The sequence below is a fragment of the Ictalurus punctatus genome, chromosome 2 (genome assembly GCF_001660625.3).
Source record: "Ictalurus punctatus breed USDA103 chromosome 2, Coco_2.0, whole genome shotgun sequence".
In the NCBI taxonomy this organism is placed as follows: domain Eukaryota; kingdom Metazoa; phylum Chordata; class Actinopteri; order Siluriformes; family Ictaluridae; genus Ictalurus; species Ictalurus punctatus.
Window position 1 is genome coordinate 11,406,622 of NC_030417.2, and position 22,400 is coordinate 11,429,021.

The window sequence follows — 22,400 nt, forward strand, 5'->3', positions numbered from 1 at the left end:
CATCCATGTCCCTGTGACTGAGCTGTTACTATAGAAACGATGATGTATTAATATTAACGATTGTTAATATAAAACTGATATGAAATGCTGTCGGAACTACTTTCAAGGTCGCGCTTGTAGAATATCAAGCCACATCTTCTGACCAATCAGAATCAAGAATTCTGAAAGCAGCACTCTCATGTCATCCGTCAGGTTCGGCCAACATTAACAACAGGAGCCTGTTGGGATATCGGGACAGTGAGCTGGCCGTGCTGGTGGAGGACGATCAGAGGGTACCGTCCCTAATGAACAGAGAAGAGTATGAAGCTGGGCCTCTCGCGCTTGCTCTGCGGAAGGAGTGCTTCAGGTGCGTACATGTGTACTATACTGTTTGCTGAGTAGGTATACTCTGAGGCATAACAATGAGATTATTCACACAAACACACACACAGAGCTAACTACATCAGAGCTTCCTGTGTGCGTCCTCCTCTCCTGTTAATTGATTTTCTTCTCTCTCTCTCTGTGTCTGTCTCTCTTTCTTCTTGTCTCTCTCTTTCTCTGTATCTATCTGTCTGTCTCTCACTATCTCTCAGGGTCCTGCTGGGGGCCGCAGTAGATATTGACGACCCAGTCAGCGATCATTTCTTCACCAAGGTGTGGAACAAAATCGCCTATTCAAATACCTCCATCTATGAAACGTTGAGTACGAGGCCCAGCAACCAGGCCCAGAGCGAACAGGCCCCAGAGTGAACAGGTCCAGAGCAACCAGCCCGAGAGTGGCCTGGAGACGGCTGTTGAGGAGGGGCTCAACATCTGCAACATCCACAACTTCGTCAACTTCCCCCTGGACTTCCTGCACAACGAGAACCTGCTTCCACCAGCCATCAATAATAAATAATAAAGTAAGAATAATAAAGTAATAATAAGAATAATAAAAAGAATTGAAACATCACCTGACATTTTAAAATAGCTGAATGTAAGGAAGAATAAGGTGAACTGTTTGTGTAACATGTGTGTGTCAGATAGGGATGTCATGATACCAAAAATCTTGTAGTCGGTACCGATAGCACGGTGTGATATAAACATAAAATATCCATACATCCTCCTCTTGTGAGTGAAACAAACACTGTCTGACAATGAGTGGAGGTGCACTCCTAAACGCGCGCACACACACACCCCTTATACTCTGAATGCAAGCATTAGTTTAAATTCACTGATATGGTGTCAGGCCAGAAAGATTTATTAAAAGCATGAACATAATTATTAGTGACATTAGGCTACATTTAGCTGACAGGACACGGACTGAATGCAGCTGCATGGTGGCCCATTAGGAGGTAGGTTCTCGTGACATCCCTAGTGTCAGAGGGCGAAAGCAGATGGGCCCTATGAACAGACATTTCTGGGGACACATCATCTTCTTGTTCACTTTCCAGGGTCCTGGGTAGCTTGAGTACACTTAGATGCAGTTGGGTACTTGGGAGTCTGTGTACCCCAAGACACTGTAAAGTGTGTTTGAGTAGATGCATCTGTTCTTTTCTTCTTCAGAGGAGGCCCAGAGTTCTGCTTGGAAGGACCAGGGTTGATATTGTTTGACCTTACATCTAGTCACAGAAGCGGAAAACGGATGAAGACTGTTAAGAATGCAAGCCTGACCATAAAAGCACTTAGAATAAACATGAGACAATGGATAATGTGGAAAAATCACTCACCCATGGTATAGACACATAGTAGAAAGATGTAAAGGTAATGCATTCAGTCGTCTGTGGTGGAAAAAGGCCTCATGGGTAAATAAAGAGTAAGCAAAATGGTAGAGAACATATAGGCACCTGTGACGACAGGCCGGCGGCCAGCACACAAAAGAGGGAAAAACGCTCCTACATTATGGTGATGATTCTGTTCTCTGGAGTACGGTGGTTCATCTATTAATGAAGGAATGTGGATATATCAAATCAAATGATAAATTTAAGTGTCTAAATCCTCCTGCTGCCTCTTTTCATAGTCGTCTCTTTTACCCAAAACTAGTGTTGAGTTACACACTAAACATACAACAAGAATCATTAATCACTTACATGCTGGACGTCCTCCCTCTATACTGTTTCTTCTCCTGATTGGTGCTGCTGAGTCCTAAGTCGCGCCACTCACTAGGAAACATCAGAACCAGTCAGAATGAGAGAGACATTCTTCAGAAGGTATAGTTAGACAGATGATATCATTAAAGTTATGTTTTATACACTATAACCACTTTCACTGTTTAAATGACACTTCCTTACGATATCTGAAGAGTTGCAGCATTAAGTATCATTAAAGTATATTTAATGTATTTACATATGAGTTATTAAGTGTAGATTTACTATCTGGAAGTACTGATCTTCTCAGAAGATTTTAACTGCTTATTTAATAAGTTACTCACTTTCTGGAGGTAACCACTCCTTGCTGTTTCTTCTTCTGATGGTCGCTGATGATTCTGGATCTGTCTGTTCCTGCAGCTGCTTTGTTTTCTCCTCTAGAAGTCTCTTTCCATTACCTGTGTCTCTCTCTCAGTTAGAAGACTCTCTTTCTCTTCAAGATGTTTGTTTCTCCAGTTTATTTGTACTGGTTTCCAGCTCTTTACCTGTGTTCTTCAGCTGTTTTTCTTTCTCACTCAGTTCACAGTTCTGAGATTTTCTCCTTAATCTGTTCAGTGGCATTTTGAAGTTTTTCATTTGTGTCCATTAACGCTACATCTCTCTCAGAAAGAGTCTTCGTATTAGTCTCTTGCGTTATTTTAGAACTGTCAGCTGTTCATTTTTCTCCTTTCTTTTTCCTTCCCCACAAGTTTTCTCTCCTTTTCCTCCACTTGTATTCGTGCCTCCTGTATCTGTGTCTTTCAGTTTCAGTTGTTGATCTCTCTCCTGTAGAGCTTTCTCTCTCCTGTAGCTCTTCAGTCGACTTCTCTAGTTTTGTATTTGTATCTTTGAGTAGTGTGTCTTACTCCTCCATGATTTTCTCTCTGTTTCTCAGTTCTGTGTCTTTATTCTCTATTTGTCTTTTACGCTCCTCTAGCTGTTGCTCTTTGTTCCAGTGATTTAGACAGTTCCAGCTAAGTGTTTTTTAGCTCTTCAGTTTTTTCCAGTTTTCGGATGTTTGTTTTAAATGAATTCACGATGATGATTCACGATGAATCATTTTTTCATCTATTTTATATTCTGAAGTAATTAAAAGTGATTGTTATTTGTGAATAATGTGTGGAGAAAGAATGCTATCTTCAGAAAAAATATAGTAAAAAAAATCTATATAATATAATTAAAGAATGAGCTTTTTTCCGGTCTCTTTACTACTATAGAGCAGATTTGCCTGAATTTATTAACAAAAATAATGAATTTGTTGGAGTCTCAATTATTTCTTGATTTTCCTGCTGTGTGATTTCCACCCCTGAAATATTCTGATTATTTATTGTAATAACAATAACCTTGAAATTCATGTTTTCTACACACAATTACACACAAAAACAATGGCATGCAGTGTGAATTCTATACACCTCGATAAAATTTCTGTACGTTGTGTAAATAATATCTTTAATAGAGACTGTGACACGTTGTGAATTTCAGACTACATGCTGACTGGAGATCTCGTTATTGAACACTTCACTGTGCAACAAATGAACAGGTGTGTTTACTTTTGTAGCTCCTTCCATACTCATCAGTCAGTAGAGCAGATGTCTCCATTTCCACTCGCTCATCTTCTGTCCATTCTCTATCTCTGTGGAAGGGAATAAAACAGCGTGAAGGTTTTCCACATGACTCCATACTGTAAATAAAGTGTTAAATAAACATGAAGTGTTTCTCTGTTCAGATCACTGTGTGTGTGTGTGTGTGTTAGTGTGAGTCACTGAGAATTGATATTTTCTGCCATGATGACATCACACAATATGACAATAAAGTAATAATAAAGACACTGAGAGCACTGCACGTATTTTTCTCCCCCAAATCTGATAGTTTGTTTTGTTTATATTTTCTTTTGGGGTGCCATTAATTTTGCCACATAGATTTTAAGAAAAAAATGTTTTTCTGTGAATGAATGATGTTACTGTTGTAGGGAGCCTGTGCAGATCCTCAAGTTAAACTGAATACGTGTTAAACCTTTTCTATGCCACTTTAAATGGAATTTAAGACAAAGTTTGCAGATGAACTTCAACAGGGGTGAAGGTCTTCATTTATTCTTACATTTATTTGCTTTATTATTTATTTTGTTAAAATTTCCACAAAGTGTTTACACTCATAGCAATAATAATAACCAATAATAATAATAAATAATAATAATTGTAACATAATTGAATACTCTTTTTTTAATGCTGTTACCATCAGTAAGAGATTCGTGTAATAATATTTTATAACACTTTACTCACCTGACAAGCCCGGACCTCTTCATTTAGAGGAGGATGTGAGGGAAAAAATGTAAAGTAAGATTGTTGAGATGATTAAAAATGCATTGTTATTTTCTGTAATGTTCTCTGTATTTGATCCTATAGTATTAGCTCTAAACGTTCTGTAGCTGTTCTCAAGAAGTCTGTTTTTATCCTATACTGGCTTGTTTCTCCTCTTTCTGCTGACTTGAAGAAGAAAAAAAACCCTCTTCAGGCTCTTTCAGTGTTAATACTGCAAGAAACAAATTTATTAGATCACTTACTTCTATTGTTATAATCTCTTTCATGCACCATTATCCAGTGTGAACTCTCTAACTCACATCTCTCTCTGTAGTTATATTTACATTTACATTTATTCACTTAGCAGACGCTTTATCCAAAGCAACTTACAAATGAGAGAATACAAGCAAAGCGATATATCAAGCAGAGAACAATACAAGTAGTGCTACCATACAAGATCTATTAATTGAATTCCAGAAGAAGCAAAGTGCAGAGTAGAGGTATAAGTGCAATTTTTTATTATTTATTTATTTATTTTTATTATGTATAATGTATATACAATACATTAATGTTAGCCCGTCTCAATAACTTTCAGAAGGAGTTGCTGCTATGAAATCACATTCAAACAAAAACCTTCAGCTTTTTAGCTCTCAGTATCAGTGTGTAGGTCAGATTTCTGTGTCTGTATAACACTAATGACAAACTAGACTATAGCATGATGGATGTTCATTTCTAGACGTATGGTCATTTCTATTTAATTTGTTTTTAAATTTTGTTTGTGGGTAACGGTGGCCACTGGCGACTGGCAGAAAAAACATAGGTCACAAAATTAAAAAGTTAGTCACATCGGCAACCATTTTAGTCACCATCTGGAGCCCTGCATGCTCCAGATTTTCGTTACACCGACACCATATCAAAGTTGGCGAATGTACAGGGTTCCTTTTTCTAATAAAATATCCAGGTGGCCTAAGTATACTCTTGGTGCATTCTCTCACACAACATTTCATGTTTACAATTACAGAACTTTGAAATAAACCATTCAAGTCTCCTAAAGTTAAATGAATCCCCTCTATACACATATGTACAACTTTTATGTCATTTATTAGGGTTTGGTTAATAAAGTACTTTAACAAAGTTTATGCAGACATTACAGTCTAAATTTAAAAAAAAAAAAAAAAAAAAAGTCATGTATTAAAAATTAGATCCAGGACACAAAGTTTTTTGGACACATAATCGTCATAGTCATAATCATATCCAGTATTAAAAATCTGAATGAAACCTAGTAACCCTTATAATATTGATATAGTCTACTACAATATAGTACTCTGTTGTTCTTCAATCTCTGTTCAGTCCACTGTTTCCCAGCCCTCTCAACGATGCACACGAGAACAACTTGTAGATGTCAAAACAGCATACATCGAAGCTAATACAGCATGAAACATCACCGATACAAAACTGCTAGTCACAAGCACTCCAGTATGCACATGGACAACAATACATGCAGCAGTTTACACACAATACAGCTTGAAACAGAAGTGGTTCGTACAACAGAAGGGAACTAAAAAAAAAATCTCCATCTGGAGAACTGGTGCAGGAGACGAAGAAACAAAATGAACTGCTACGAAGTGAGAAAAATATACTATTGATTTGTGAAAACCCTGAAAAATTCTGCTGCGTTGTTTTCTTTTAAACGGGTCCGACACATACCACCATTTTTAATACCTGTGCATGTAAATGCCTTCAACTGACGGCTTAGGGAATTTATGTAAAACTGACAGAACAGAGCCGAGACAGTCAGGGAGAGCGCATGCTAGCAGCAGGTACAGAACATCTTAGCTAGCAGCAGGTACAGAACATCTTAGCTGAAAAGGAGGATGTTTAAGTATAACCTTTCTCTGAAAACTTTTATTCTTGAATAACTCCATGTACATACACATGTAGACAACAATTTAAAGTACTTTCACACATGTTCATCATAGTTTTCCTCTAGCTGTAGGCGCTATAAAACTTAAACATCCTGTAAACTGCAGTTAAAATAATTATGAACAATTCTTTTCTTTACCAACCAAAGACACCACAGTACTACCTTCTTGTTTTCTACAGTGGTTCACAAATTCACAAGTTCACTTAGATGAAGTTATCTTGGCTTTTCCACCAAGTGAATTTTATTCCCATTGGGTCTGGCTGCTGCTTTAGGTAAAAAACAGTTTTCAGATGTCTATAATATTGTAGATTGATTTTTGGGTCAAAATCATAAAAACTATGGCTAAACTATAAATGTAAATGCACCTCTGACTGCCACGAGTCAGAACTCGGTGTAACATATGAAATCACCTAAAATCCACATTATATTTAAAAAGTCAAATGCTTGAAAAGGGAAATTAAAAGCATCATGTATTAGAGAAATGGTTTACTGGTCACTCTTATCTTTCTCAGGCTGAGGTTGTGGCTTGTTTAGTTTCCAGGCATCATTCCCTGGATCCTCTGCTTCTGACTCACTGCTGGAACTCTCGCTTCCACTGCTACTGCTCTGGCTATCACTGCAGTCTTTCTCCTGCGCTCTCAGTTTGTACTTTCTGCTTCTTTTTTCATCTTGCATTTTCCTCTCTGGTGTTTCTGGGCGTACGGACTCGCTGGTTGTAGCATCTCCTGGAATCTGTGTATCCTGCCAGGTGCAAGTTCCCTTGGGGAAACGGAGAGCTGGGTTTGGCGTGCAAAGCTTCTTTGGCTCGAGCTTTTTGTTGGAGGTGAAACTCTTGGCCTTAGAGGTGACCACAAACCAATCCTGGCCACAAGACAAGCTTTCAGGTAACCCTCATTTCAGGTTCTGGTGACTACTTAGCAATTGATGGACCACACAGTTATAAAAATGATTTCAAAATATGTTCATCTTTGTAAATGGTTGCACAAGATTTATGGAAATACTGTATAAATACAAAACTCATTATATTCTCCAGCGGAAATGTGCTCTTTTACCTGGGAATGAACAGAGTTGATGTGGTATTTCACACCGCTCTCGGAGTTGAACTCTTTCTTACATATCAGACATGTGTATTTCCCAGCCTGAAAGTTGCCCTGCAGAGAAAAAAAATTACATTCAACCTGGGGCTAGACTGGTCACAATAACTACTCTTGGACTATATATTGTCCCAGAAATAATTGCAATAAACAATATTATTGTCATTTTAAGACCATTTTATGCCCCTGATTTAATGATAATATAACAGCATAATCATGCAAGTACACCCTTTCAAAGAGCAATAAACTTTTAATTGCACAGTTTTTCCATTAAAATATACGATTTTATTTTAAATTCACAGAATATTCACAGTTAGAGAGCAGATATATTCACACCTAGAGCAGATGAGAGGACAGAACCAGCGCGAATGGCTAAAATGTTGGTGACATTTATTCTTACGTAAACAAACACGCGTTTAAACACAACGGGCGATATCGATGGCAGCAAAAACGATCGAGGTCATGTCGTACAATAAGTCGATTATTAATTAATTATGATTTAATTATTAAAAGCCCTGTAACCAAGCAGCATAGAATTGTGCAAACTTTGTGCAATCTATACTTAATAGCTGAACTGACTGCATACCTGCACAATCATTAAAATATTCCTACAATCATTACAATACGCTTTCACAACATGTTGACAGCAAATACAATATATATTTGAACTTGTATGTGCCGTTAGCAGCATTAGTCATTTATGATTGTTTGTGATTCGATCTGAGTGACTTAGGAACACTTTGGACTATTTGTAGGTTTTCACAGGTTTAGGTGCTGAAATGCTTTATGAATTAGAATTAACATACATGCATTTAAAAAAACAAAAACAAACAAACAAACAAAACGCATTTCTCATAATTTGACCCCAGGCCTTTAACATCTACTGAATGCAAAAAGGGAGGACTAAAATCACAAGGAGATTATTTAAAGCATGAATCCACAGTGAAGAAAGAGTACTGATTTCTTACCAGGGTGCAGAGTCCCAAATGAGCCTTTAGACCTGACACACTTGTGTAGTAGCAACCACAACCCTACAGAAGTACAGAAAACAAATAAACATGGTTAGAAGAAAATGATTCAAATAAACAAAAAAATTCGGAACCCAGAAAAATACTGTAATGTTCAAACCTTGTTGGGACACTGCATTTTTCTGTTCAGTTTCACCTCATTCTTCCACTTTCGCAAGACCTCCTGGCTGAAGGCAGGCAATCCGGGACGGGAATAACGTAGCTACCATCAGATATACAAGTCAAAACAATTTTATCGTCAGCCATTTGTATCCATGTGTACAATGAGATGAAACATAATGGCTTCAGGGGTGTGCTTCAGCATACAATTAAATGATGTGAAAATTGTGTGACAAGTCTAACTTTACACGAAACCACATCCATCCATCCATCCATCTTCTATACCGCTTATCCTTCTTCAGGGTCACAGGGGTACCTGAAGCCTATCCCAGGAAGCATCGGGCACAAGGCGGGGTACACCCTGGACAGGGTCCCAATCCATCGCAGGGCATACTCACATACACATTCACACACCCATTCATACACTATGGACACGTTGGGCATGCCAATCAGCCAACCATGTATGTCTTTGGACTGGGGGAGGAAACCGGAGTACCCAGAGGAAACCCCCGCAGCACGAGGAGAACATGCAAACGAATCGAACCCCCGAATGAAAACACATAACAGAACATAAAAATATCTGTTTGGTGTGTTAACATGTCAGGCTGAGACCAAGAACACAGCAGAGACAGTTCCTGATTCTCAAAATCGGACATGACAAATAATATATTAAACACTAGTTTTATGTTATGCAAGCTTCTGCAGTGTGATATCGCTCAGCCTCAGAGCGATTAGGCAGAATTCACAATTCTATACTGTTGTTGCATTTAGAGGAGGCATGGTGGCTTAGTGGTTAGCATGTTTACCACGCACCTCTGGGATTGGGGGTTCAATTCCCGCCTCTGTCCTGTTAGTGCGAAGTCTGCATGTTCACCCTGTACTTTGGGGGTTTCCTCCGGGTACTGATTCATGAGGCTGAGAAGATTATAGGTGTAGACCGGACTGATTTGTAAGTGAATCTCTTTAATGCTTAAAATGTTCAGGTCAGTTTTATTCTCACTTACACCAGAAGAGGGCGTGGTCTATTCTGTTGGGTTTTTTTTATTTCATATGAACCCGATCACACTTTAAAAAGTCATTTTTCTTTCACAAATTATACCATCATTACAATTTTTTATTTATTTGGAATTTCTTTAATTAAATAACTTTATTCAATTTCTGAACCAGAAATTCTGTTTAAATTTCGAAGGCTTTCCCAAATCAACATACTGTTACTTACAGTTGACAACAATAGCCATCTAAATAATATTTTATCTGATTTACTTTTTGTTTTGTCTTACAAGATTGTATCTGCATTAGTATTCATTTAAGACACATTATCTGTTCAATCCAAATAATGTATTTGTATTTGTTATATCAATAATATATCTATTGTTTATTATAGTTACTCAGTTTAACTACATTTATTATAGCCAACATTTTCAGTAAGATATCTGACTCAAATAGTGGTTACATCTTCCCTTTCTCTCCCATCTACTTGGAGGTTCCCTGACAAACAAAAGCACCCTTGAGCATGGCACTTTAAGTGGAGGGGGCACATGCTACTGCTCGCACTCAAACACTTGGAATGCTGTAAAGTAGCCAAGTCCATATGTAAATTCTGATTTCCATGCAGCAGTGACATGGTTCCATGGGATATAATATTCACAGTGTAATATCCGTCTACCTTCCGGTCATCAGGGACCAAGTCTCGCTGCACCTTCCTCTTGGGCCACTCCTTGAACAGCTCCTGATTGGCAATCTCACGCAGATGGAAAATGGCCACCTGGGCTGATGTGCGTTTGGCCCTGCCACTGGATTCACACTCCATGCTGGGTTCCCTTTGACCGTTTGCTTCCGCCTGTTGGGGTTCCTGTAGGGGAAAAAATGCCATCATGTGCCTTTAGTGCTCCAATCAGATCATGTTTTTTTTTTTTTTTTTTTTTAGAGACATAGTGGCCCTTATTCACATTCACTGTGTAGAACCGAGCACAGATTTGACTGCACCAAACAAACAGGGATGCAACTAATGATGGTTTTGATAGTTTATTAATCTATCGATATTTTGTTTAAATATGTATTTGTAGCTTTTAAATAAACTAATACTAATACAGAACTCTTAAATAGGCTTAATTAAATAACAGGTCACTAACTGCAATTCAACATTACAGCCATTTTTCAGATAATCTTAAATTTTCTAATGCTGAATGGGATCTAAAATAACACTATGTTAAAGTGTTGTAAAGTTTTGTACCTCACATTGTTTTTTCAAATTCAAAGTAAAGGTAGAATAAATATCTGCTATATTTAAATGACTCACTACCTGAAACACTCTGATGCTAAATTAATTTTCCTTGCTGGGCGTGCATGATGTGAATCATATACAGTGTGTGAAATCAGCTTCAACCTTTTGTGGTTTACTCTTAGTTTGCAACTTTGTTTTGGCATTAACGTCATCATAAACCCAAAGCAGGCAGACGAATTGATGACATGATAAACAAGATATTTTTAAAATCTATACTGTGTATAGTAAGAAAATGAAACAATTTGTCTCGCAAGGCTATTCATTCTTTTGAGACCATGTTCATTTTCAATCCATCAAGTTGCCATACAAAGTACCGACGTTTAGCGGATGATTGAAAGAGAACTTTAGGTTACTTATGTAACCCCGGTTCTCTGATAACAGGAGTGAGGTATCTCACCACACTTCCCTCCTTGTAGTTGCACAGAGAAGAGATATGCTGAGAATAAGAAAGAGACCTTCAGCAGCGTTTTATATTAGGGAGGTAGGACTCCCTTATCACGGCCGTGATTGATCTGCCAGCTGACAGACATGGTGCTTCCAGGATCGGTCACACCCGAGGCGGGTCCCATAGTGAGATACCTCACACCTGTTATCAGAGAACAGGGGTTATGTAAGTAATCTAAAGTTTCCATACTTTAGAGGACATTGGGTGTACTGTTTTCTCCGATTTAACGTGCACTACTATTTCCATCAAATGTGTTTTCAGTCTAAATGAATGACGTTAGCGTGCGCCACAACATGCTTCATACCAGTCCTAATCTCAATCTAATAATGATAATGAGTCTTTATTGGTCACATATACACTAGAGCACAGTGAAATTCCTTCCTTGGCATATCCCAGCATGTCAGGAAGCTGGGGTCAGAGCACAGGGTCAGCCATGATACAGCACCCCTGGAGCAGAGAGGGTTAAGGGCCTTGCTCAAGGGCACAACAGTGGTAGCTTGGCAGTGCTGGGGCTTGAACCCCTGACCTTCCGATCAGTAACCCAGAGCCTTAACCGTTTTATCAACTTTGTTGATCAGTTGTTGCAATAAATAATTCATAAACCTGCTGTATGACATAATGAATCAGAGACATCATAATGAGCTCCTTGTTATATGCATATGACCTGCCCCAATTTACCAAAAATACATTCACTCAGTAAATCCTCTCTCAGTATGGACTACAGGAGGAGCTCACCGGACCATGCTCAGATTTTAGATGGTACTCCAGTCCTGCTCTGGAACGATACGGCTTCCCACAGTGCTTGCAGTTCATTAGGAGCTTTTCCAGCTCTGACTCCGCCTTACCACATTTTTTCATGTGATAAACATAGCCCATTATACTGGTGAAACTGCCAGTACACCCCTGAAAAAAAAAGCAAGAAGGGTAAAAACAGTGATGCTGGGCTTAACCTTTAAGATATGAAAGCTTTTTTTGGAAATGCCATGAAATCCAATTAGTATAATGGCATAACAGTGCCATTTATCATTCCGCTTATTCATACTCTCCTAATAAAATGCATACATACCTGTGCCTCATGCATACTTACCTCTTTTGAGCATTTTAATTTTCCCAACCTTTTTAGAACTTTTCTCAATTTTTCTTTCACTGCATGGTCATCTAGTCCACGCCCATCATCTGGGGTGGGCTAAAGCACAAACACCACAAACACCACATATACAAAATACATATAATTTTATTTCAACCACTATCATCATCCTTATCATTACACTGTTTACTACCATAAACATGATCTTGAAGATTTGAACTTATAGTTAACAAATGGACTGTTCGGCTTAGTGGTTAGGATGCCTGCCTCATACCTCTGGGGTCGGGGGTTTGAATCCCGCCTTTCCCCTGTACGCATGGAGTTTGCATGCACCCGGGTTTCCTCTGGGCCCCCAGTTCACACACCACATATGTAAGTGCTGCAATTCCTACACTGTTTTTCCCGATTTGGATGTTGATACCGTCAAATTATCAATGATATTCATTATTTATTTATTTTACTCCAATACACAGTGGAACAAAGCTACAATAACAATAACTTTGTGGGGGTTCAAATATTTATGTACCTGACTGTATATAGAAAGAACATACCAGTTTATTGTGGTCAGCCATGAGGTGGTATTTCATCCCAGTTGAAGTCTTTAGTTGTTTCCCACAATGTGTGCATTTAAATACATGCTAAATTAAAGTATCAAATTAGTGGCAGGGCAACCTTGACTACAACAAAGCATACAGTACGTCCAATTCAAAGATCCTAGTAAGCTCTAATGGGTGCATTTACCAGTTTGCAGGTTACCATGTGCTTTTTCAGGCCCTCCACTGTTTTCCTCCCTACACGTTTACACTTGGGGCATGTTACTCGGCCCTTTGCTAGAATCTGCAGCTGCCAAGTCTCCTCTTGACTTCCTGCCAAAATACAAAAATGAAGTAATTTTGTGAAGTAATTAAATAAACATATGTATGTATACTACAATGTCGAAATCCTTGTCATGTTTAAGGGAATACTTTGTCCAAAATTAGAAGTATTGCAGGTAATCACTAGAATTAAGTAGTGGCCACTGGCCAGATCACATTAAGCACATTATCATACAAAAATATCATGTCAACTGGAAAGGTAGATGTTTTGTTTTGTTTGTTTTTGTTTACCTGGAGGATAACTGGGTGTCTCCTTCTTCATGCAGTAAAATTCAGGCCTCGGAGTTCTACCTTTAGCACTGTTAGCTGAGGGATTCCTCTGCGTATACTGTGCTACAGGAACTATGACGGGAACTGTGGGGAGGACATGTGATCCGTCAATCAAACTGACAAAAATAAGGAATATTTCACAAAACAATGAATAAATAGCTGTCTGTTTCACCTCCTTAATATATTTATGACCTACTTCCTCCATTTACTTCTTCTTTTTCATCTCAAATTATATCTAGATCTGGATAGGATAGTGTGTTTTGGACCTTCTGTGGATTTAGACTGGAATAGCTGAACTCTTGGGAGTCATGGGGGAAATAACTTCTTTGTTTATGTTCTCAATAAATAATGTAGAAATGGAACATTATAGAAATAAAGGCATGACAAAACCCAGTAAATCCAGTAGATGATTACATAAAAGAGCTGACATTTTGTAATGGACCAAAAAAAAAATCAAGGAGATGATTTAATAACATTTTGTGTATCTCTTATTTTATTTTCTCTTTTTATTTGTTGGTCACATCTACAGAGAAATCTCACCAGCAACCCAAAATACACCATGTTTGATGCATCGATTCAGGATCGAATCACTTTCTCACTGCAATCCTACCAAGACCACCTCGCTCAGATGCTCTTGGACCAGTTATTTTGGTCCACATATGAGTATGATTGCCGTGTACCTGCCTGCCTCAACGAGGCAGCACCAAAGAGGAAAACTCTGATGGCTCTCCTGTACACTTTAGTACCCTTTTTTATTGAGAGTGAAAAAGATGACAACTATGCTATAGGTTTCTGTCTTGAATATGCCATAGTTTTGTACTAGTATCGAACATTGTAATAATAAAATTCTAGTATCTTGAAAACCATAGTCACAACACATATCTCTTCTATTAAGGATATCCTCAGAGAACATAATCAAACAAACCTTTCTCTTGGGGTTATCCCATGCCCAATGGACCAGAGACTTCACCACCATACTCATATCATTCAACCTGTAGTTAACATTGACTTAAATTAACATCTGAGTGATATACACTGGTGGAGAACATAGTCAACCTTGCAACATTAGGGATAAACTGTGGATTTAATAGACCCCCCCCCCCCCCCCCCCATGTTTCTCTCACTTAGTTTGCCAAGTATGCAGAAGCCAGAGCAACAGACCATAGCATTCTGTGCGAAATAGACAGCCACCCAGAAGCTGACCATATGTCTGAAATAATTTAAAAAAGGCACTAATTAACTCTCGGCAGGATGAAACCCATGAACTGTGGCGAGTGGTCCCAGTGGAATTGACATCCTCACCAAGATGACTGCAGGTGATGATACAGATACCTATTTCAATATGTTTAATTGTACTGCAGATGTGTGTAACAGAAGATTGCCAATTGGTGCAATCAGTTACTAAAAGTTAAAGGATGAAGTTCTTGACTAGATGGGAATTACCTCCCCGTTCGTGGCTGCCCAAAGAAAAGAGATTAACTAGCTCCTGTAGATGACCTGGTCAAACAAGGCAGACAGAGTGGCCATGGATCTTTGCTTACTTTCTCTATGATATCTGGAGAGCCACATGGTCCATGAACAAGCATGCTGTAAGCTTTACATTGATGCACCTGAAAGAGCAATGCCACTATCTCCATGTCCCACCGCAAGGGGGCTACTGGTCCATGACTTTGAGTGCCTTTAACACTCCCAAGAAGGCAACCACATGGGATCATCTCCAGTGTAAGTGCCAGAACACTGTGCCACCATATTCAGCCCACTCACAACCTTCCAGCAGCACACGGAGTCAGTGGTGAAAAAGCGTGCAAATGATATATTGGCTATTATAACGGATAAGAATGCACCGACACAGAGTACAAATACGTGATTTTAGTACTTGACATGACAGTGCTCATAGAACTGAATTGCTCTTAGTTTCTCTGCAAGCTAGTTTCACTGCTCCATGCTCACGAATACTTTTGTGTGTGTGCAATTCATGGCACCTTGAACAGGATACCCGGAACAGGAAAGGCAAAAAGGTAATGGCTCTCCAGCCCAGTACTACAAAGCAGCCTGCCTTCTACAACCCCAATTCCAAAAAAGTTGGGACGATGAGTAACATGTAAATAAAAATGGAATGCAATGATTTGCAAATCTCATAAACCCATATGCTACTCACAATAGAACATAGAAAACATAAAATGTTTAAACAGAGTAAATGTACCATTTTAAGAAAAGAATAAGGTAATTTTGAATTTGATGGCTGCAACACGCCTCAAAAAAGTTGGGACGGGGCAACAAAAGGCTGGAAAAGTGAGTGCTACTAAAAAGAAACAGCTGGAGGTTAATTAGCAACAGGTCAGTAACACAACTGGATATATATATATATTTTTAAAAAGAGTATCTTGGAGAGACAGAGTTTCTCAGAAGTAAAGATGGGCAGAGTTCACCAATCTGTGAAAAACTGCATCTACAATTTGTGGAACAATTTCAGACTATGAAGATCTCATCATACCATCAAATGTTTCCATGAAACTAGAGAAATCTCTGTGTGCAAAGGACAAGGGTGAAAATCAGAATTGCATGCCCCTGATTTTCACACATGATTATGTAAAGGAAATCACTACATGGGCTCAGAAACACCTCCAGAGCTCACTGTCTGTGAACACAGTTCGCCAAGCCATCCACAAATGCTGGTTAAAGCAAAGAAGAAGCCATATGTGAACATGATCCAGAAATGCCACTGTCTTCTCTGGGCCAAAGCTCATTTAAAATGGACTGAGGCAAAGTGGAAAACTGTTCTGTGGTCAGGTGAATCGAAATTTGAATTTTTTTTTAGAAACCATGGACGCCGTGTCCTCTAAACTAAAGAGGACTAAAGAGGAGAGGGACCATCCAGCTTTTTATCAGCGCTCAGTTCAAAAGCCTGCATCTCTGATGGTATGGGGTGCATTAGTGCGAATGGAATGGGCAGCTTGAACATCTGGAAAGGCATCAATGCTGAAAGGTATATACAGGTTTTAGAGCAACATATGCTTCCATCCAGATTCCATCCCATCTTTACTTCTGAAAGACTCCGCCTCTCTAAGATACTCTTTTTATACACAATCATGTTACTGACCTGTTGCCAATTAACCTAATTAGTTGCAAAATGTCCCTCCAGCTGTTTCTTTTTAGTAACACTTACTTTTTTGCTCCATCCCAACTTTACTTAAGACGTGTTGCGGCCATCAAATTCAAAATTACATATTTTTTCCTTAAAATGGTGCATTTCCTCAGTTTAAACATGTGATATGTTTTCTATGTAACATATAACATATGGCTTTATGAGATTTGCAAATCATTGCATTCTGTTTTTATTGACATTTTACACAGCGTCCCAACTTTTTTGGAATTGGGGTTGTACAAAGAGAATCTGACACACAGGCACGCAGAACATCACAGATATCATGTAACACTTCCACACATCCCTCATTCTCTTTCATTCACTCTCTAGAGCACAAAAGTAAATAAACACTCTTCCAGGAATAAAAAAACATCAAGTTGTGTGTATGTTTGTGTTTAAAGCATGTCTCCAGACAGAACTGGGTCATAACAATAACTGCAGTTCTTACCAGAGGTCTGATACTAAATGACACACCACGTATGTCATCTGCTCTGCTGTTGGTTGAAATCTCATGCTCACCTCTCTCTCTCATATGCTCCAAACCAGAGCCAACTTTGTCCTTTGTCCTGCATGCAGTGGCAGGACCATAAGCAATGGGTTGCGTTTTAGAGCCATTCAATGAGTTAGCATGGACCACTGAAGTACACGAAGATCCATCTTCTGTAGGAACCCTGGACACCGGCTGCAGATCATGATATCTAGAACGGTATATCACAAGGTAAAGTAAAGCATTGATGATGATGTATGACCAAACTAGATCATTACAAACAGTTTTAGGGATCTTAGGCCTGGCTTTATTTAGTCTAAAAGGAAATTTAAACAATGTGGTAACTTACCAAAAAGAACTGAAAATGCTTTTATCTCCTTGATATGTCTTCAGAATTGTTTTCAGGTCAGTGTAAATTAGGTAAGTTACTCTCATGCTAGTCATTTGTTAGAGGTTTTGAAATGATCAAGTATATTCACTCACTTTTTCCTGCCATAAGTTCTTTTTATCTTTTGGGGACTTGCTTCATCATTCTGAGATACAAGAAATTAGGATTATGCACTCAGTGTTAATTATCATCACAATACTGATATCGCAGACAAGCATATACATTATATCACTTAAGCGAGGAGGAATGAGCTTACCATAGATGGAACACTGCCACATACTGCAACCACTTTATCCAGAATTTTTGGGTCTCCTGCTAAATATTAATAAAGCAATACTTTTATATGAAGTTGTCTCCTTGCCAAATAATATTTTCAAGAGACTGAGAAAATGGGTTTCTTAAACGCCAGGAAATCTCCAGGTTTATGGCACACAGTCAGAAGTACATTGTATGGCCAAAAGTATGTGGACACCAGACCATCAGAACTACATGTCAGTCTTCCCCAAAATGTTTCCACAAAGTTGGAAGCACACAGTTAGTTGTATGGTTGTGATGGTCAGGTGTCCAAAAACTTCTGGCCTTATAGTGTATGAAAGTTAAAAATGAATCCATGTTATTCAAAAAGGCCACGTTTAGCTACCTGTCTGGGGCTTTTTTTCAGGCCTTGAGATTTTCCTCTTGTTGGACACATATATGATAGACATGTTCCCCTGGGTGCGTTTGCTTCACATTCAACACTAGGATGAACAGAATGAAAATGTAAGTTACTGTACACTTTGCATGGCACGCAGCACAATGTTTGTTACATTCAGGAGTTAAATACATTTATATTACATTTATTCATTCATTTAGCAGACGTTTTTATCCAAAGTGACTTACAAATGAGAAAATACACGCAAAGTGATATATCAAGCAGAGAACAAATCAAGTAGTGCTACCATACAAGATCCATTAATTGAGTTCCAGAAGAAGCAGAGTGCGTAGAGTAGAGGTGTAAGTGCCAAAGTAAGGTTTTTGGGGTTTTTTATGGGTTGGTTAGGTGTTCATGGAAGAGGTGGGTCTTTAGCTGTTTCTTGAAGATGGTGAAATAAAGTTAATGTTAAATTCTCGATATTAATTTCCTTTTTAATCACCCTGTGTCATTAGCAACACAAGGATTAGCAGATACTGGTTTTACAATCAGCTCCAGAATAATCGCCACCCTTGATTCATTCATTCATGCACTTATTCAATCTGCAATGCATAAAATCATGCAGATACAGGTCAAGAGGTTCAGTTAATGCTAATCAAACATCAATGTGGGGAAAATATTTTCTCAGTGACTTTAACTGTTGCATGGTTGTTTGCATCAGAGACAAAATAATAATAATAATAATACAATTTCAATAAACGCAGACTCACCCAAACTGGACAGATGAGGACTGGAAAAAACTTTGCCTGTTTTGATGAATCTTGATTCCTGCTGCAACATACAGATGGTAGGGACAGAATTTGGTGTCAACAGCATGAATCCATGGACCCAACCTGCATTTGTGGCTGCAGTAGTTGGTGTAATAGTGTTGGGGAATGTTTTCTGGCACACATTGGTCCCTTAAGACCAATTGAGCATTATTTGAATGCTACAGAAAATCTGAGTATTGTTGCTGACTCTATAACAGCTATATCCAGCATGATAACACACGATGTCGCAAAATCATCTTAAACTGGTTCCATGAAGTCAAGTGGCCTCCCCAGTCACCAGATCTTAACCCAACAGAGCACCTTTGGGATGTGGTAGAACGGAAGACTCACAGCATTACAAGAGAATCAAGCTTTTCATGTGGTCATATCAGTGTCCTGACACCACTATCGCCACTGAAACCATGTGGGATGAGGATCTGGGACCCTTGAGGACCTAGACTGAGTCTGTAGTGAGGAGTGGTCTAAATCAAATCTACAATCTAGTCATGCATCACAGGAGAAGTCTACTGGCAATGCAGTGTGAGATTAAGCTATCCTGCTGAAAAAAAATCACCAATAGAAACCCTCATTTGTACTGTTTGTAATGGTTATAATGGGAATCGCATTGGTTTTAACAGAAACTGTAACTACTGGTTGCCTTCTGTTGGTGGCATGTCTAGTGTCTAGTGGACACCATTAAGGACCAATAATGGTTTTTAATAGTTAGCTGGTGGTTTGTAATGGCATCTGTAGTGGAAACCATTGGAATTTCTTTGATGGTTTCTATTGTTTTTTTTCAGCAGGGTAATGGTGTTTTTACCCCATACCCCACACCCACCCTTTTTTTTTTCTTTTTTACTAATGGTACCAATAATTATGTAGCTTTCTGTACTATACTACAGTCCATCTGATTTTCCAGCAGTGTTAAGGAAAGACTTATTACGAGTACAAATTCCATTCCTGAAGAATTCATACTTACCCGAAAAAATGCTCGGATCTATCTCACAGCGAGGAACCACCATCACATTGTTTTGTTTCTTGTTTGATTGTTGTTGTTTAAAAAAATATATATTATTATTATTAGCTGTCTCCTTCCAGTAGCCTAGCTAAGCTCGCTTCCGTGCTGCAAATACACGACACACGAATCACAGGGACCGCGTGAAAACACACGTAAACATAGACTACTTCACGTGAACTGAAACACAGCGATACAGTGTGGCTGTGACGTCACCGCCCTCTAGGCAAGATCAAACGCCCTCGATTCGTCGCGAGCCACTACCAAACACCGTCGGCTCCTTTTCATATGTATGCCTTCATACCTGTCAACACGACATGCAGTTGTTGCGGTCGTGATTGCCTCAGAGCATACCGACAAAAAGAAAAGGGTTTTCACAAAAAAATACTGGCGCGTTGGCCGAGTGTCATCACATCACAGCAACACTGGGCTCAGTATCGTGTTTAGCTCCACCCACCCAGCCTGACTGCTCAGCGCCTGTTGACTGCACCTCCAGCAATGGATGCTAGTGAGCAACCAGCCTCCTAGATATCTGCTGCATAGAGAAGTCAAAACCAAGGGAACACTATGCATTAAAATGCGGACCGAAGAAAGAGTATTGGGGACTGAGAGTGACGCACGAGACACCCAGTGTTCGTTTGTGGTGATCAAGTGTGTAAAACTGACCAAGTGTGTAAAACAAACTACAGTTGTACAACATAGAGCACAGCATTTAAGAGTAATACACACACACACACACCTTATTTCAGTGAATAGTAGCTAAACCACACTCAAAAAGTTGCTAGATGATGTCCCTGACTAATTTGCATATTGATTTCTTTATTATGATCCTTTACATTTTTAATTAAAATGTAGGGCACACATGAAGAAAAAAGCTTTTTCAATTAGAATATAACAAAATGGAATAGAAGAGTTTTATCAAAATAGAAATGGTCATGGCACCACAAGCTAAATTGTGATTGGTTGTTTGGAAACAGTGGTGATCAATGATTGGTCGTTGGGAATCAGTGGTGATCAGTGATTGGCCATTGGGAAACTGTGGTGATCCCTCATTGGTAGTTGGGAAACAGTGGTGATCAGTAATTGGTCGTTGGGAAACAATGGTGATCAGTGATTGGTCATTCTGAAACAGTGGTGATCCCTCATTGGTCATTGGGAAACAGTGGTGGTCAGTGATTGGTCGTTGAGAAACAGTGGTGATCAGTGATTGGCCACTGGGAAACAGTGGTGATCCCTGATTGGTAGTTGGGAAACAGTGGTAATCAGTAATTGGTCATTGGGAACAGTAGTGATCAGTGATTGGCCATTGGGATACAATGGTGGTCAGTGATTGGTCGTTGAGAAACAGTGGTGATCATCCATCCATCCATCCATCCATCTTCTACCGCTTACTCCTTTTCAGGGTCATGGGGAACCTGGAGCCTATCCCAGGGAGCATCAGGCACTAGGCGGGTTACACCCTGGACAGGGTGCCAGTCCATCGCAGGGCACACTCACATACACACTCACACACCCATTCATACACTACGGACACTTTAGACATGCCAATCAGCCTACCATGCATGTCTTTGGACTCGGGGAGGAAACCAGAGTACCCGGAGGAAACCCCCTCAGCACGGGGAGAACATGCAAACTCCACACATGGCCCTGGCGGGACTCGAACCCTGGAACAGTGGGGATCAGTGATTGGTCATTGAGATACAGTGGTGATCAGTGATTGGTCATTGAGATACAGTGGTGATCAGTGATTGGTCATTGGGAAACAGTGGTGATCCCTGATTGGTAGTTGGGAAACAGTGGTGATCAGTGATTGGTCATTGGGAAACAGTGGTGATCAGTGATTGGCCATTGGGAATCAGTGGTGATCAGTGAAAGGTCACAAGTACAACATAGACAGGCATTATGTCCTGATGGTGAGTCGAATGAAGATGATCTCTCAACTCGTATATCAGCAGCTGTGATGTGAGATGGAGAGCCGGATCAATTTCAAGAAAGTCACTAACCTGTGCTCAGAAATTCGCTAGATTTGTTGCTGAGCTCTTTAAAAAAAAAAAAAAAAAATTCTGCACTTTGGCAACACTGAAGCACACATTGCTTTCTGCTTGTGAGAGTGTGAGTATAAACACAACAATATTAAGCCTATATTAATAAATAAGTCTATTTCACTATGACCACTAACCAAGAGCAAACTCATGAATTAAGCATTCTGATGGCATTTTAACATATGGATTTTTTGAAAAACATAATTCATTAGCGAAAATTAAAAATAAAACTTTGTTAACCATATGTTTATGCAGCGTTTTGGGGGTCCTTGGTAGCTCGGGACCCAAGGCAATTGCCAACCTTTGCCTAATGGTAAAGTCCGCCCCTGTGTATGAGTGTGTGCGTGTGTGTGTGTGTGTGTGAGTGAGAGAGAGAGGGGGGGGGGGGGGGGATGA

At 39.3% G+C, this 22,400-nt stretch overlaps 2 protein-coding genes across 13 annotated transcripts in view; one reads left to right on the forward strand and one right to left on the reverse strand.

Annotated features, from left to right (window-relative positions):
- LOC108279749 (phospholipase D1) overlaps positions 1-3,814 on the forward strand; it is a 24,016-nt gene extending 20,202 nt beyond the window's left edge. For 3 of the 4 annotated variants that reach the window (XR_006981357.2, XR_008398287.1, XR_008398286.1), the window contains 3 exons: positions 193-346; positions 573-881; positions 1,525-3,814. Coding sequence is in view for 1 of the 4 variants with exons in the window: in XM_047152028.2 (XP_047007984.1) it covers positions 193-346; positions 573-729 (311 nt within the window). In the remaining 3 variants the exon portion in view is untranslated. Of the gene's footprint in view, positions 1-192; positions 347-572 lie in introns of all 4 variants that reach the window. The other variant, XM_047152028.2, reaches the window with a different exon arrangement.
- Positions 3,815-5,463: 1,649 nt separating this feature from the next.
- On the reverse strand, positions 5,464-20,431 carry znf512 (zinc finger protein 512). 9 transcript variants are annotated; one of them, XM_053687760.1, is made up of 17 exons: positions 19,927-20,429; positions 18,909-18,969; positions 18,446-18,573; positions 18,148-18,244; positions 17,764-17,822; positions 17,603-17,652; positions 17,152-17,330; positions 13,449-13,571; positions 13,084-13,208; positions 12,894-12,980; positions 12,343-12,441; positions 11,991-12,158; positions 10,193-10,378; positions 8,528-8,629; positions 8,368-8,430; positions 7,358-7,456; positions 5,464-7,166 (listed from the first exon to the last, which is right to left on the reverse strand). In XM_053687760.1, the coding sequence occupies exons 4-17, from the start codon at positions 18,209-18,211 to the stop codon at positions 6,792-6,794; spliced, it is 1,779 nt and encodes a 592-aa protein (XP_053543735.1). In that variant the 5' UTR covers positions 18,212-18,244; positions 18,446-18,573; positions 18,909-18,969; positions 19,927-20,429; the 3' UTR covers positions 5,464-6,791. The 9 variants fall into 9 exon arrangements, with proteins under 9 accessions (XP_053543735.1, XP_053543732.1, XP_053543736.1 ...); XM_053687757.1 differs by having other exon boundaries at positions 18,451-18,579; XM_053687761.1 differs by having other exon boundaries at positions 17,764-17,819; positions 18,446-18,579.
- Between the last annotated feature and the right edge of the window lie 1,969 nt (positions 20,432-22,400).